The sequence below is a fragment of the Oryzias latipes genome, chromosome 13 (genome assembly GCF_053564925.1).
Source record: "Oryzias latipes strain Hd-rR chromosome 13, Olatipes_Hd-rR_3.1".
Lineage (NCBI taxonomy): Eukaryota > Metazoa > Chordata > Actinopteri > Beloniformes > Adrianichthyidae > Oryzias > Oryzias latipes.
Window position 1 is genome coordinate 10,881,172 of NC_136249.1, and position 12,438 is coordinate 10,893,609.

General features: G+C 40.4%; 1 protein-coding gene across 3 annotated transcripts in view; it reads right to left on the bottom strand.

Annotated features, from left to right (window-relative positions):
• Window positions 1–3,548: 3,548 nt before the first annotated feature.
• Window positions 3,549–12,438, bottom strand: part of dscamb (Down syndrome cell adhesion molecule b) — a 147,830-nt gene continuing 138,940 nt past the window's right edge. For 2 of the 3 annotated variants that reach the window (XM_078929611.1, XM_020708439.3), the window contains exons 30-33: window positions 11,654–11,818; window positions 9,349–9,549; window positions 8,772–9,074; window positions 3,549–4,938 (exon numbers count right to left, since the gene is read on the bottom strand). In XM_078929611.1, the coding sequence (XP_078785737.1) occupies window positions 4,427–4,938; window positions 8,772–9,074; window positions 9,349–9,549; window positions 11,654–11,818 (1,181 nt within the window). In that variant the 3' untranslated portion in view covers window positions 3,549–4,426. The remainder of the gene's footprint in view (window positions 4,939–8,771; window positions 9,075–9,348; window positions 9,550–11,653; window positions 11,819–12,438) is intronic. The other variant, XM_078929612.1, reaches the window with a different exon arrangement.

Here is a 12,438-nt window from a genome sequence, read left to right on the forward strand (position 1 = left end):
AGGCCAAAAAGAAATCAAAACCGATTTTGTTGGAAATCTACGGTACAACACTGATTTGTTCTTTTCTTTAATGCTTTTTGCCTTTGAGGAGGAGGTGCTAACATCCTGAAAAATAGGTAATTTAACAAGCCCCAACCTTAGTGTGTGAGCATGGTGCCCTTCAGTTGTGTTTTCTTGTTCTTGTCATCTTTCCCATTGTCCCCTCCTAACAATCATACCTGGTACAAATGATTTATTATCCACAGCTGTCTTTGTAGAGTTATTTCAGTGTAAATAAGTGTCTGGTTTGTAGTTCTTAATTGTCAGGTTTTTTATGTTTTCACCCTTTTTAGTTTTCCCTTGCTTAGAGTTTTGTCATGCTTAAAATTCATTAAATCATAATAATTTAACTTAATTTATTAAACTTTAATTTCCTGCCATAGCCCCAAAATGCAGCTTCCTGCAATTAGTCTACTTGAAAACAGCTGATTAACTAAATTAGGTTTTCCTTTAAAGCTTGAGAACACTCAATAAATTAACAAATAAATGTTAATTTATTTTCAGATTTTTTTAACAGATAGTTTTAACTACAGGCACCATTTATCTTATATTCTGTAAATTCTTCTGTGGGTAAAGGCAGGGGACATCCTGGACAGGTCGCCAGTCTGTCGCAGGGTAGAATGTGAAGAAAATAAATTAATTACAGAAAAGAAACTAAATATAGAAGAACTCGTGCTAAAAGTTGTAACAAGCATGGGTCCATAATGATTGTTTAGTATAATAATCCATTTATTGTTTCCTTAAGGTTTTAAGGCTGATATCAACTTTGTCCAGTTCATGTATTTTTAAATAAAGGTTACTTTAAAATCAGTGTTGCAGCACAAAGGAACAATTTACATGAGACAACAGTGGAGAAGTCCAGGGCGGTCCTATGCCTCTTTAGGTCACAAGGAGAAAAACTGCTGCAATGAGAAGAAAGAGAAGGGAGACAAAATGCAAAAATGCAGTTTGTATAGATGGAGACATATTATCAGAGTAACCAAATGTAGGTAAGGCTGTGCCAAATGTTTTGTTGAGTTATCCAACATCAGCATTAAGCCAAAATGTGAAACTCACCTGACTGTCCAGTCTGACACACTTTGAAATATTTTGAAAAGAAGATAGCTCTAAATCTTTGCTCTGTGCCCCAAACAAGCCTCAAGTCTTGTTTACAGACTTTAACTTTTGATTTGACAGAGTGTGTGACGTTGTTTGGAGTGAATCATAGCTTTAAGGTGATTGATAACAAACATGGCTGCCCATTTAATTTATATTCTTGGTAAATATTACTTGTACAAATAGCAGTGGAGTCATGAAAGTGTTCTGGAAAAATGAGTTGTAGAACAAATTCAATGGAAGACGCTGTAAGCTGTGTATTTGGTTCCCAATGTCTGTGCTGGGAGGGCTTTGATAATACTTTAGGAACAGAAGCGTCACATGTGTTTAACTAGTGTAACCCTTGTGCCATCCTAGGCACTTTAACATTTGGAGTTGGGTCATCTAGACCCACTAGACAGTGCGCTGAACCTTTTTTCTTTAATGATTCATGAGGAGAACAGGTCAGTGTAAGGCTGGGGTCATCTAAGATAGCACAAGGGTTAAAGAAGTCAAGTAATATTAGAAAAAGTCTGCAGTGAGTATTTTGTAAAAAAAAATTGCCAGAGGAAATGAAAATGTGCCAAATCCAGAAACAAAGGCATCATGGTCACAACACCATTACAGAGATGAATAACACTAAAATTCTGACTGGAATGGGTCAAAATGATAAACAATATGTAAAAAACAGCTAGAATAATGGAGATAGAACAAAATAAGGATGCTGTAAAGAAAAAAAAATGAAAAGGAGATCATAAGAACAATGAAATGTGATGAAATATTCTCCAGAAACTCCATATAATTTTATACACCATGCGGGAATATCTTTTATTTTTATGGTCTTACATATTTTTTCATACACTATAACTTTTCTCAATAGATAAGAGTTTCTAAATGTGTGTTTGGGCAGCCTTGACTGTCCTTAGTGCTGAACCGTCTGCTCAAATGACTATATAGAAGTTGAAGAATGCAGCCATAAAACAGGAATGTCTGCGGCCGAGGTGGGAGTGAATGGTCAACTAGATGCTGCCGGAAAAACAGCAGTTTTCTAGAAAAGATCTTTTTGACTGCAGGTCCGTGACATAAGATTGGGACACCGGCCAATCAAAGGACTCCCTGACATACCAGGAGCTGGACCACCCAACGAACCCAGCAGGAGTGAATCATTGATCAGATCAGTGACTATCCAGATCCAGTTGACTAACCAGTTTAACCCTTGTGCTTTCCTAGGCACTTTAACATTGGGAGTTGGGTCATCTAGACCCACTAGACAGTGCTCTGAACCTTTTTCCTTCAATGATTTGTGATCTTCACTGGTGTCCATGGATTACATGAAATCTTTCCACCTTTATCCACCTTTGTCATGGTAGGGAGAACACGTCAATGTAAGGGTGGGGTCATCTAAGATAGCACAAGGGTTAATGTCAGACAATATTTTCATTGACTGGCCTGTACGAGGCTGAAGTGGACATCTGAATTTTCATTTAGCTTCCAGTTATCCTTAACTTTTGTGAGTAAAGTTTATTTCCATCCTCTGTAAAATATCTGCGGCTGCTTTAAACTTTATTTGTACACTAGATTTCGTGTACGATCTATTAAAATGTGGAATCGAGTTTCCATTAACCCTAAACTGTCAAAGTGGAAGCTAAAAAAATTAAAAAAACAACTTCAACGTCATCTGACTGTCAAGGTGCGATGGATAAATATGATGAAAAGGAGCGAAAAGAGTCCCTAAAACTAGTATTTTTTAAAAATATAATGACAAAAATGAATGAACCGTAAAGCAACTTTATTAGCAGCATCCTTGTAACATCAGATAGCCGGCTGCTGAATATTATGTATTAATATTTTGGTGTGTGGGAACAACTACTGTAATAAAAATAAATCCATATTTAGAGTAAAGACTCCTGGTTTTGGTCTGGTAAATGAAACTTTATTTTATTTTGAAGTTGAAGGCTCTTCTTCTGTTTTCTCTCTGGATCTTTTCTGTAAGAAAAACTTTTCAAATATGTTTTTTTAACTTTGCTAACTTGGGGATTTCAATTTAGTGGTCGGCGCAAAAAGTGGATGGAATTTTGACACGAGATCGAGCAACTTGACATGTGTCACGAATAAGTGGAATGTGATGGAGATAATACAGTAGTTTTCCAAAATAAAACTTCCTTCAAAATCAGATTATAAATAAAAAGGAAAAAAATGTTGGTCATAGTTTTCTTCTCTGCAGCCCAGCACCAAATGTCCCCCGGCCAGGTACTGGTTTGTGCCAAAGACATTTGACTCAAAGCTCTATATTATAATTCTCAGATTGTGTAGTAAATATTTTAAAACTCAATTCTTTCCCCCACAAACTCGTAGAGAAACAAACATGCCAAATTTAATTCAGGAAAACTCCCCAGGTGTAAAACTTGTAAAACTTCACATATCAAACTCAGATGTGTGCAAACAGGACTAAGGACTTTATTAACCAAATCATTTTCCCCATAATATCCACAAATAAAAGTGATCTCTTTATATATATTCACATTGTATAATTTCTTAGTGTGACAAAAATTCTCTTTTTTTTTTGGGATTTCCAGCCATTCCAAGTATTGTCATTTGATCAGTCGCCATGCAGTTGTCAGAACGGTTGAAAAACATTACGATTGGTCAGCATTGGCGGTTGTGTCCGGCATCCCTTTCCTCGTCACGTCTTGGCTCTTTGTAGTCCAATTAAAAATAAAGGAAAGAAAAAATCCCTGGCTTTCTTTCCAGTCACATATTTCATTACACTGCAACAATGAAAAACAAAAAAATAAATTAAGAAAGCAATATAGTCCTGCAGATTGTTCCAGTTATCCTCCTTTTCCCTTCTTATTTTTTAGATATTTTCCATTTTTATACAATAATAATAATAATCACTATAATTGTCCTTAATATAAATTCATAGTATTTTTTTTTCTCTTTCTCAACTTTTAAATAAATCATTTTGGCAATCCTCTTAATTTGTCCCCTTTAGCATAAAAGAATACTCAGGTATCAAATAAAAAACTGTGAGAGAAAACCCATCAGAAGAAGCCGAAGGAGCTGTGAGTGACCCAGAAGAGTGAAAGTAACAGAGAAGAGCAAGAGAGGTAAGAAAGAACAGAGTAACAGAAAGAAAGTTAGTCCGAAATCAAAGCATCCACTTGAGACGCATGTCAGAAACGGCGCTATATACAACAATTTCTGTTGTGGGAAACTGTCCATCCTGTGCCTGTGGTCTGTCTCCTGACCCTTCTCCTCGGTTGTGTCTGCAGAGGTCCTGTAGTCTGGAGCAGTCTGCTGGGTCCCAGTGTTATACCAGAGTGTAAGACTTGGCATAAGGGTTGTTGCTCTGTTTCAGGTGTCCTCTGGAGTCCAGTAGTGACTCCTGGGAGGTGCTGAGCTTGGCAGCCTGTGCTTGGGTTAGATCTCCCGAGGAGGGGGCGTCTCCCCGAACCTCACCTCGGGCCTCTCCCCTCTCCCGGATATCCCTGTGCGGGAGGGTGGAAGCAGTTCCTGGCTGCCACTGCTGCACGTCCCGAGGAGAGGGCACTTCCATTGGGGTGGGCTCCATAGGAGGTGGCCTCTTCAGGGTACGGCTTCTCTGCGGCTCAAGGATGGCCTGGCCCATGGCTCCCCCACCACCTCTTGTTTCTCCTGTAGCACCAGCAGCGCTCCCGCTTGTTCCTGCGGCCCCTCCACCACCTCCTCCACTGCTGCTGCCACTGGCGCTACTAACCCCGCCTCCTCGGGCTGGTAGAGGCACACCACGGTTCAACAGGAAGTCCATGCGGAGGTAGGGTGGCAGATGGACCAACTCCCCTCCTGGAAAACAACAGGCAAGAATAGGAGTCAAACTGGAACTGTTGGTTTTTAATCCAACTTCTATGGGCACAAACATGAATAAACACACAGAGAACAGAGAAAAGAGCTGCTGAATATGACAAATGTTCTCATGAATCTCATTACTTGATCAAATCTACAGCCCCCATATATACTTATCCCTACTACTACTGCTATGTCTATGAAGACTCTCATTCTTCCAGGTAGATTCCATCATAGTAGTGGGTTTAACCCTTGTTCTATCTTAGATGACACCACCCTTACATTGACGTCTTCTCCCTGCCATGACAAAGGTGGATAAAGGTGGAAAGATTTCATGGACACCAGTGAAGATCACAAATCATTGAAGAAAAAAGGTTCAGAGCACTGTCTAGTGGGTCTAGATGACCCAACTCCCAATGTTAAAGTGCCTAGGATAGCACAAGGGCTAAAGATTGTCATCTGGACTTGGTTTTTAAAGTTGCAGACGTTTCACCTCTTAACCAAAAGGCTTTGTCAATTCTGAAATTTCAGAATCACAGCAGTTTGGATATTTGCCAAACAAAAGCAATGATTCTTAAGACAATAAAGTCCACTGTGGGGGGGGGGGGGGGGGGGGGGGGACTGGATCATAACCTTCTTAACCTCATTTTTGTACTAAGATTATTAAATATTACTCATGTTTATTTCACCTGTAATAATCATTTTGATTTTTCATCTTCATATGAACAGAACACATTCCTACAATAAATCAAAGGCTGCATGGATTTCCTAGTTTGACCTCTAATGACTTGTGAAAGTTGCTGGAATTTTGACATTTAATAAGCTTTTGTATGGCGTCAATTTTGTACACCTGTATATTCACCTTCATAAAACTATACTGTTGTGGTCAAAACAGCAATTACATATTTAATCATTGCTTCAAATTAATTACAAAATTGTCTTTTGACTATTAATCAAAAGATTCCCAATCATCCAGGTTATTTAATTCAGTTCAAAGCCTAATTAATAGTTTTAAATGCCACAAAATGAAATTGAAAGTTTTTTTTTTTTTAAAGAAATGATGTTACCTAAAAATGCACACATTTCAGAGTTACACAAAGACGTCCTTTCTATGGAACACATACAGGAAAAGTGTCTCAATCTTCAGATGTTTCATTCTTCTTGATGATTTACAACCTTTTCTGTCTGCATAAAGCTGTGTTGGATGTTTACTACAAGTACTACAACAAGTACTTAAAGTGAGCCAGTATACAGTACTTGACTTTTGCATTTTATATACTATGGATATTTTGTAAACTTAAAAATGTCTAATTTAGTCTGAAGAAGTATTCAGTTAGTATATTTATCCACATTACACTTACATGGTCTATAATAAACGTACTAAACTGATTCGCAGTTGACTTCGTAAGAAGTAGTACACTTACAGTTTATTTTATTAAGGGTTACTCCTGAAATCAATGTGTTGTTTCAAAGACAACACATTACAAAAGTCAACAAAGGAAGAGACACAGACAGTAAAACAAAACACTTTGGTCTGTTATTTGGAGAAATTGTAAAGAAAATGTAGATGTCAGTGAGTACAGCTTTTTCTTTTTACCATCTTAAAAGTGCTCAACAAACATGGCATTTTGTATTTTGTCTTTTAAATGGTCTGACTTTTTTGCCAATCAAATGAGTTTGTGCCATTATCCTGTTGGGTTTGCGGATCTAGAGGCCTGCTGTGACGCTCTGCTTTCAGAATAGTGAGAGACATTTCTCCTGTTGCTGCTGGGATGTTCATCTCTCGCAGGAGAAGATCAACAAGCTGTCACTGGGAAACTAACATCACTCATCGACTCGCCCGCTCACCCACACATGCACACGTCAGAGTCACCCTCTTGGCCGGCCTGTGGGCACTGATGAGGAGCTTCTGCAGACTCAGTCCAATATGTGACCTTAAAGAATGGATTCCTAGTTTCACAGGGAGAATGAGTCATTTGTTTATCTTAGGTACCATTTGTGCCAGCAAACGTGATGTGAGTTTAATTAAATATAGATTCAGGTGTTTCCATGGGAATCATTAGAAATGCAGCCTGTAAATTCATCAATGAGTGCCATGTGGTTTAAAATAGTAAAGCAGTTGTTCATACAACAATCCTCCTGTCCTCATATTTAATGAAAAAATTAGTTTTACATGGTTCTTTCTGGAAGACTTTTGTCCTTTTTGCCAAGAGCACCTGAAGTACCAATAAAAAAAACAATTGAAGTAACTGATGGAGACTTTCATAAAATCTAACTATCATACCAACGCTGTCAGGGGATTCATGTAAGGTAAAATAACAACCTGTTTTCATCTTTCAACAACAACACTGGTGGGATCACCTTAAGTCCTTTGACGTAAATATAGATAAACAATAGACCATTTCCTCTTCGTAAGGCTGCCCCCACATCACTTTAGAGGTCCAAACCAAACATAGGAACTACACTCATCCGCCACTTTAACAGGTACACCTTGCTAGTACCGGGTTGGACCCCCTTCTACCTTCAGAACTGTCTTTATCCTCTGTGGCATAGATTCAAGAAGATACTGGAAACATTCCTCAGAGAGTTTGGTCCCTATTGACATGACGGCATCACACAATTGCTGCAGATTTGTCGACTGTTTCGATTCACATGATTTACTCACCAACCCCTATTCTGATTATCTGTTCTGTGTGGAATATTAGATTAAAAAATTTCCCATATGCATGTGAAGAATTGGTCACGAGTAACCAAAAGTCTATTTTTATATGTTTAATACAAAGTCAACTGAAAAAAATATATATTGTTTTATAAGATCTGGTTCTGTTGAAGGAAACCTATCTTCTTTTCATCACTGTGTTTACAAAAAAGACTTGTATTTCATTAGTTTTTTATTCTTTTTAAATAGTTAGTTTCTACTTGCACTGTATACTCAGTGAAACTGACACTTTAGTCTTAGTGTTGAGCGATGCCCAAAAGATTAGGAGTTTGCCATTACAGTGAAATGACTCCACTGTAACAGTAAAGTGTTGTTTTGTAATGAGGGACAATAGTTTCAGATCAGGTTATCAGATAGCCTTCAGCTGCCCTGTCTCCCTGCTCGGTGGCTGATGTATGTCTGCTCTGCGGCGTACAGACGACCTCAACACAAAGAAGCTTGAAACTCAAGAAGCATATCTGATGGCCTCCACTCTTGTCTGGTCAAACCGAAAGTCCTACGGCAGCTTGTGCTTGCGCTCACACGCGGGCCGTTCCTGCTGATCCTCAGACAGGACAAGTCCAAAGCCTCAGACACAGTATAGCCTGACAGCAGGAGAGTTGATGGATGAGCGGTGAACATGTGTCAGGGAGAAAGGTGTCTCTCTGTTTGGACAGTCTGTGCTTTGTGTGCGGTCAGCAGCCCGCTGTGCCAGACCTGATAACTGATCTGCTATTACCTGAAGGGGAACAGGGTCGTGTAAGGTAAGACTGTCGCCCAAAAGTTAATGCACTGTGATAAAAAAACCTTCCAGACAGACTTTCAAAATAATGACAGGGACTGCAGATTTATGTCTTGATTTATAAAAAATATAAACATTTTCTATGTAGTGTTAGTATTACTGATGTGGGTAGTATTGTGTAGTATTTGTACACATATTTTGTAAAGCAGAACTGCCATAGAAAGCTGATCTTTTTTCTGTCTGCAATGCATCCAAGTTACATCCTCTGCATTTATTATAACAAATCCAAATTCATTACTAGAAACTCATGAACCTTTTTCTTGATGAAAAATCAGGGGAGTCTATTTGGTTTTGGACAAATGCAAACCAGTGAACTGAGTTCCTTTTCCTCACCTGGCCTGTGTGCCTTGGGAACGGCCATGTTCATGACCCTGCTGACGTCCTGAGGTTTGGGCGGGGAAGCAGTAAAGCGACAGATGCCTGACTCAGACGGCGTGCTGGAGGTCAGACTGTCGGTGTAATCGTTGGTCCCTGCGGTCATCTGCTCCGATGAGGTGTCGGAGATGAAGCACTCGGTGATGGTGAACTTGGCGTGGCGGAGCTGCTCCTCCATCTTGGCGTGTTCGTAGGCTCTGGCCAGCTCCTCGTAGGTGGAGGATGCGCTCTCCGTTGACACCATACTGCTCCGTGCACGATCTGATAAACACAAAATTATTGTTTAGCACAGGTTTCATATACATCCACACTTACAGTAAACCCTTTAACAAAAAGCAGTGTTAGATATTTTCAATATTTGGAAATATTCTTTTCTTTTTGGTGTTGAAACTTAAAACTGTTTCACCCTATCTCAAATTAAGATTTTAAATATAAATGGTTTTACTGCTTGAAGTTTAATCCCAGGGCTTGGTTCAGCTACAAAATCCAGAGACAATCAAAAATAAAAGCATGTATTCAAGCCAATAGCCTCCACCTGTGTCTTGTGAAGGGCTGACGCTGTAGCTGTCACTCTCTTTGTCCACCGATCCGGTGGCTCGTGGGGTGGGGAGTCTCCAGTCGGTGGTCAGGGTGTGGGAGGAGCTGGTGGGATGCGGCCGGTTCAGAGTCCATTGGCTGGCATAGCGGCTCCGCGCCGGGGCAGGACCAGCTTTGGCAGTGCGTCTGGCAGTGGGGTCTGGGAAGGTTGTAAAGGTGGAAAATTATCCACTTTTCTCTCAATTCACCTTTTTTTTTTTTTTTTTTTTTTTTAAATATGTGCAGTAAGCAGGTGGAAAAATGATATTTAACCCTCACCAGGATCTATAAAAAGCCTTTTGATAAAAATAGAAGGTAAATTTGAGGTGAAGCCTAAAAAATACTGGTTAACCGACATGGCTGTGCCGCCATCTTATGAAGTGAGAAAAATAAATCAAATTTAAACAAAGTTGCTAAGTTAAAAAAAAAAGTATTACTATTTTTTTTATATTTCTGAAATGTCTGTTATCCTGCAGGACTGCCAGCTTTGTCGACTTAACAAAGAGAAAACAGTGACTGCAATCGTTAAACTTCATTGAAAAATAGAATTGTATTCTGCCTGATCCAGACACACAGACACGATTAGAGATAGTGGGCTAGAGTGCTTTTAACCTTGGTAAGTCAGACAGTAATTTAATCAGCAGAAATGTAGGGATGAAATGATGAAGGCTGCAGGCAAAGAGCAAAGAGGGAAAAACGTGCTGGGTCAGCAATGCTTTGGTGCTGCTGAGTGAATCAATCATTGCCCCTTGCTTGGCGCAATTGTGTTGGACTGTAATGAACTCTGTTCTTCTGTCCGCATGTGTGAACTCCTGCAGGTCTATTGTTTTTTCTTTTGTGTTTTACATCTTTAAAAAAATGTGGTTTGTTCCCATAGGTTTCAAAATTCGCGACACAACCATAGCAGGTAAATTGATGAGAGCATGTCAGGACCAGGCAGAGGAAATATCGCTCTTCGTCCGTTCGGCTTGGGTGGAACTCAAACGCCACAGGGCAGATGGCCGCTCTGCCTGTGACTGCTGTGTCTTTGTAAACTCAGCACTCAAAGGCAGGCCCAGGTCACATACTGTAAGAACCAAAACTCTAGTCCACGATAAAGAATACAACCAGAAGGTTGTAAAAGACCAGTTTTGACCTTTAACAGAGCAATAAAGCAATTTGCCTGCAACACAAGTAACCCTTTAACACAGGTGATGTCGCTGGTGACACCTAAAGAATAAACTCTATTTGACATAACACAACTCCTCGACTGCACACGCGATCAACATGAATCAGCTGATTTAGGGCGATGGGTAAGCACTTCTTTACTGTAAAGTGTTGCATCTCAGTGGGTTTCTCTGCTTCAGAATCCACTAGAATGATGTCAAGTGTGTAAACAGTTGAAGAGTTACATTAATTGAAAGAATGTCAACACTAGAGGTACAGCTCCGGTGGTAAAGGGTTAGACAAAATAATATTGCTATTGGAACACAATGTCATGCTTTAATATTATGCCTTGTTTCCACTGAGCGGTATTTACATTATAAAATGGACCCATTAAGCCGGACTCAACCATACCATTTTTGGGTCCCCATCGGTTGTAGGTCCATACAAAAAATGGAACAGACCAGTGGAGCTAACTGACTCCCAGGCCCCACCCCCAACCCCACACAATGAGAGAAGAGCCAAGAAAGCATTGCTCCCCGGAGCAAGCCCAGACCCCCACTCCCAAGGGCAGCCCCTTGGAGAACTCTCGTCAGGCTCCAAGGTTCCGTACCGATAGTGGACCCCCCCCCCCAGACACCCCTCCCCAGGACAGGGTCAACCAGCCTGGGCACAGGGCCAACCACCTATCATGACCGAGTCATGATAGGAGTCATGGCATGTGTCGCCATTCTGTTTGCTCAACTGTTAAAAAATTAGAAAGCTCCAGAAAAGCAGCTAAATTCCTCTTCTCCACCCGCAATCTTGTCTCAAACAACTTGAAATGAATTGTATCTCCAAAGTACAAAAAGTCAAGCAGAAAAAATTTGCTGCTAGATGACCTCCATTGACGTTGTTGTTGGCATCACCCCGCATGCGCCGTGATGGTCCAACTTCGAGTGGAAACCCTCACCCGAATTGCCAGGACCATTCTAAACTGGACCGGACCATGCCGTACGGCTCAGTGGAAATGAGGCTTTACAGTACAGATTCCACATATCGTATTGTTAGTAACACAACATAAAGAGAACAACAATCGAGTCACTGTTAGTAGTGAAGGAAATAAAATTTTGAGCACTAACGGTGGTGGGACTCACTGGTTCCAGGCCTGGCATCGGACACATCCACCAGTGGGCCGGTGGCTTGAGACAGAGACTGATAGTGAACTGTGTGGGTCACTGTGGAAGACTTCTGCTTAGTGGTCTCTCCAAAGTCATTATCTGTCAACAGGACAGTTGACCTGTCATCTGTAGGAGAAGGGAGATGGAGAGAAGTTTTGAGTGTTATGCTACAGTAGGAGCCTCAGTCACAAGTGCACTGCACGTGTCTGTGGGCAGAAAAACTGTACAGGAAATGCAGATGGCCCGCAGGAAAAGACTGTAGGCCACTCAGGGAACCTGTAGACCCAAGATTTTCATGCACATTTTTTCTATGGGCCTGCTGCTAGTGAAAGGTTGTAGTGAACACTTATACAACACAAGGGTAAGTCAGGGAGAAGTAGGTGAGATGCAGACACATTATGTGTATTTTTCAAACGTTAGTGCTGTTTAATGGATAAGTGTGAGCTCCTAGCATGTATCCAGACTGTTGAAAGTAGGTTATTAGACAATCAGAGCATAGTTTGTGTGGGAATCCTGCACCCAGTGTGTGCAGCATTTTCACACGGTCAGTAAGAGACAGGACTTGCACCTTAGTAATGGCTTGAGTTTGGCATAAAGTCACTGTACGACAGCATCACCTGTATGTCATAAGTGCTTGTAACTTTGGTTACTCTTACCACATATACTATAATCCTGCATTCCAATTTCACGATGTCCATTCAAGTTCCACTCCGATCGCCTTTTAGAATACTTTTAAATTGTTCCCA